General features: G+C 46.4%; 2 protein-coding genes across 2 annotated transcripts; one reads left to right on the forward strand and one right to left on the reverse strand.

Moving 5' to 3' along the window:
• Nucleotides 1-324: 324 nt before the first annotated feature.
• Nucleotides 325-2417, reverse strand: CSUI_011148 (isochorismatase domain-containing protein mitochondrial; the record flags this gene model as incomplete). Its single annotated transcript, XM_068071249.1, has 3 exons — nt 1777-2417; nt 1126-1207; nt 325-374 (listed from the first exon to the last, which is right to left on the reverse strand). Coding segments are annotated over exons 1-3 (216 nt in total), but the record flags the coding sequence as incomplete, so codon positions are not given.
• Nucleotides 2418-3849: 1432 nt separating this feature from the next.
• CSUI_011149 (uncharacterized protein) lies at nt 3850-4283 on the forward strand. The gene has a single exon (XM_068071250.1). It carries the CDS (start codon nt 3904-3906, stop codon nt 4036-4038), a length of 135 nt encoding a protein of 44 aa, XP_067916775.1. The 5' UTR covers nt 3850-3903; the 3' UTR covers nt 4039-4283.
• Nucleotide 4284: the final 1 nt, after the last annotated feature.

The following is a 4284-nucleotide window of genomic DNA, read 5'->3' on the forward strand; positions in this document are numbered from 1 at the left end:
CGCGTCGTTTGGATTGTTGCAGAGGTATCAAGAATTAATAGATAGATAGATAGATTAAAGATAGATTAAAGATAGATTAAAGATAGATTAAAGATAGATTAAAGATAGATTAAAGATAGATTAAAGATAGATTAAAGATAGATAGATAGATAGAGGATACATTGGAAATAGGTGGATAGACTGAAGAGCGACAGAGAGAGAAGATGTAAATGAGGGAAATCTGACTGGCGGAGAACTGCATATCCACTAGTTCAATTTATTTCCTCTTTTCTTCTTTTGTCCATCTTATTTCTTTCTTTCTATCTTTCTACGTTAGTTTATACCTGTAGGTCCTAAGGCTTTTTTGTACTGCTCTGTCACCATAACGGGTATGCCTGGAAAAGCAAAGAGATCAGAAAGAAACAAAGACAGAAGAAGCTGAGAAAGAAAGAAAGAAAGAAAACTGAAGCATCGCAAAGGAGAGACCTTTACTTCACGACCCTTCCTAGCCGAAGAAAAGGCGAAGTATACCTACATATATGTGTAGATAGATAGATAGATAGAGAATTGTGTCTTTTGCTTTCATGTGAATGAAGAACGGGGGTATGAGTATATACACCCAAAGCAGAAGAAGAGACATGAGGACAGTAGGAGAAGAGACAAAGAGACAGAGACACTTAGAGAGATAGATCTTAACGGGGAGATGGAATGTTTTGCTATGTGTGTCGGTCTCTTTCGCTGATAAGGCAACACAGCAAACAGGTTAGCGCGCATAAAAAGATAAGTAAAGAGAAGAGAGTGAAAAATGAAGTCTTTGTTAGCTCATTTCTCTTTATTCTGGAATACTCCACATAGGTATATAGACTATACGCCTATGTACAAATATATAAGGAGGGAGATGTTAGATCATTCGGAGGTGAAGTGGCAAGGTAGAACAAGACGAGGAATAACTTGACGTATGTCTTTCTCTCGCTTTCTTTCAACGCCAACGAAGCCAGGTGCAGGAATGTCTATATAGAAAGAGGTTGAAGCAGAACAGGGACGAAGGGAACGTTCATGATAGATCAAAGACAGATAGATTTAGGATGGATGGATAGATAGATAGATAAAGAAACCAATAAATAGGTAGATGGATTCGATTCCTACCTAGAATAGGAGCGGCCGACATCATGAGCTTCGCGGTACGGACAACAGCAGGAAAGCGTAAGATGAGAGACCGAAAGCGCTCCTTAGAGAAATTCGGGTCCGAGCGAAGGTAGCATATCCAGAGGGCAGAAAGGAGACAGGAAAGGAGCAGAATACAAGAAGGTAGGCATTTTATCTAAGAAAGAAAGGAGTCTAATGATAAAATCAAGATTCTGAGAGGGAGGAGAGAGGTGAGAACCCATGCAGGAACTAAGATCTCGTGGTGTCCAGGCCGATTGAAAAAGCGTATGCTATCGTGGATGTGATAGGAAGCAAAAGAAATTGATGTGGCGTTAGATAAGCGAGTAGGAAAGTACACAACTGTGTCTCGACATCACGTTGAGATAAGGAGAGAGTGAGACAGGGAAAAGAGAAATCTCTATCTACTGAAAAGGAGAGTTGACGTGGGTCAGTCAGTTGGTGAAGAGACCGCAGACGATCAAAGCAGATGTTACGGGCCGGTCGAAATTAATGAAGAATACAAGTTCACTAGCGACTGTAAGGAGAGATACTGATAAGTAGAATCAAAATGATGGTGAATTCTGCTTGTCAGTGAGAATCTGATGGCAAGAAAAAAGCAGTAAAACCGCCTGCGACGACTGTCTGACACACCTGAAGATCACACACGAAGAGAATTGAACCTTCCCGGGTAAGGCGTCCCAGGCGGTTATTGAGTGCACTTCCGGCGACCTGCATGATGGATTTGTTGAAAGTTCTTCTTAAACGAAAGTCGTCAGCAACAAGACAGAATAAAAAGATCGGAATATCTTGAAGAAAGCACGACAACTTCAAGGCAATCCTTGGGCAGGGACGACCGGTCCCTGTAAGCCGGTAGAAGACAGCTAAAGAATCAGAAAGGCGCACGTGAAAAGAGCTAACTAAAGATCACTTCAGTTGAAGTTCCAGGAGAGAATCCAGACGCCTCGAAGAGAATTGAGAAAGAAAGAATGCAAAAACGGCAAACTCCTCACTTGAATTCTTGCACTGGGTCTCTCCCCGGGCTAGCGAGGTGTAAGACTAAAATGAGAAGCAAGCAGCAGAGAAACTCGATAAATCATGTCAGTCTGGTCAAGTTCACTCGGGATTGCAAGGTAAGTTCAACTGAATGAAGGAGATTGTGGTAGACAAACGAACATTACAAAAGTAAGGAGTGATCGAGTCCAAACAAAGGAACAACGGCGCTCTGAGAGGAGAGCGGTCTCAGTGCCCTTGGGACTGTAGATAGCTCAATTTTTCTTTCTCTCGAATAGCCTTGCTTCTGGTCTCACGCGGGACGGGATGTGTTCCTGAGACGGAGGAAGAAGTGAATAAGGAAGAATACATTCTTAGAAGCAACGACAGTCCTACACAAGTCGCGCCCGTTCTGCACCTAGCAGCCACATGCAAAACACGCGCAAACAACAGGATCGACACTACTTCCTCGTGAGACAACAGATCATCGTCGGGTCACCAACTCCTGCTGACCTGTCAAGTCTCTACCTGGAGACAGAGTCTGAGGTAAGGCTTCCCAAACTTAGCTATAGATTGCTGTGCAGGGCGACAAGTAAACAGGGTAGATGTAAAGGAGAAAAGGCTTTCTCCGACAAACCTCGGTTTTCTTCCTCCGTTCCCGTTTTCTCCGACCTGTGGTGAAAAGGGTCTGAAAAAATCTCAGTGTCGTCCTAAGTGATCTAACATTTTCTGACAGCGGGGGGCTGCTTCCTAGGGGGACAGAATTTAAGGAGGGCTTCCAAAGCTTGGATACGAATTGCTGTACGAAGGAACAACTACACAGGCAGAGGTAAAGGAGAGAGAAAACTTCTAGTAGCAGGCCTCGCTTTTCTCCTTGCTTCCGTTTTTCTTCCGAAGGTGTGATAGTACGAGCATGAAAAGGAGATTACACTAGCTAAGAAGCTCTTTCATTCAATCGTATGGCCATGCACACATGTCGATAGATGCACGGCCGGTGATGCTGACTCACGGATATTCGGCTCTGTCTTCTGCATCCCTAGCCACCCGTAGTTACACACTGATATCTATTCATAAGAAGTAGCTGCAGAACCATGGGGCGGCGCTTAGTTAAGCAGCGGCTACAGAGATAGACCTCCAGGGAGTACAGTACACCTTGCTGGCGGCTGGACAACAGCGGGTGGAAATCTAAGTTGAGGTTTGATAATTCCTCGAGCTGCGACAGCGGTTGGCTCTGAGAGCATCACACTCGGCGCACACTTTCGCTGTCGAAGCGCAAACTTAGACAGAGTCTACACTCCGGGTTGTTGTCGGGGCCTTCGGAGTCCCGGCGCACGCTCCCGCAAATTACTGGCTTCCGCCGAGGTGTACAGTCCAACTATCATATGGAAGCTGCCTGACTGAGACTGCTACTACTCTTTACACAGAAAGAGTTCTTAACTAGAGAGTAGGAATTTCTTCCCTATCTGCGTGTCGAGCTGTCGCTAACCACCGGAGACAGCCCGCTCCCAGTGAAGCGACCGCCGTACAGTTTCCGCCTCACCAGCAGGCCCAATGTCTTTCCGGCACAGTCACAGTTAGCGCACCTGGCGTCCGGGTTCTTGACCCGAGGGGGAGTTCCTGCCGTCGTCACGAACACGCCGTCCCAGCTGTAAACTGCAGTGTGGCTGCAGCGGTTCGCCGGCGTTGCTAGGTGAGTGATTTAGGGTCGTCTCGTCCAGTGTGCCTGTCATTAAAGTTTCTTGTGGCAACAAAAGTTTCTGAGCTTGTCGATGTTGGTTGCCGTTTCCTATGCGGGGAGACAATATGTTTCTTCCCCGGCCTTCTCCACCCTTCTCTTCCGGTGCTTCGCCTCTTCCCGGTGGTGACCCTGCCGGAGTAGCTGTAGTAGTAGAAGGAAGTGGAGATGGGCCTCGTCGTCCCTGACAGGTTAAAGAGGGTATCCGTCCTGTCTTTTGGCTACGAAAAATCGCTTTACTTATTGTGATTTTCTTTTTCGTTTTGTCCGCTTTTGTCATAACTGTTGAAGGAGCAGAGGGGTCTAGTAGGGGGCGACCGCATAAAAGAAATGGAGGAAGCCGCGGTTCTCATCGGCGCGAGAGGCCGGAACCTAGTGGTGGCGGTAGAGAGGTCGGACCGAATGAAGAGCCCGATGTGGGTGAAGGAAGGCGT

The sequence above is a fragment of the Cystoisospora suis genome, assembly GCF_002600585.1.
Source record: "Cystoisospora suis strain Wien I chromosome Unknown contig_9910, whole genome shotgun sequence".
NCBI classification, from domain to species: domain Eukaryota; phylum Apicomplexa; class Conoidasida; order Eucoccidiorida; family Sarcocystidae; genus Cystoisospora; species Cystoisospora suis.

Coding starts and splice junctions, on each gene's coding strand:
- CSUI_011149 (XM_068071250.1), top strand. CDS start 3,904: ATGCGGGGAGACAATATGTTTCTTCCCCGGCCTTCTCCACCCTTCTCT.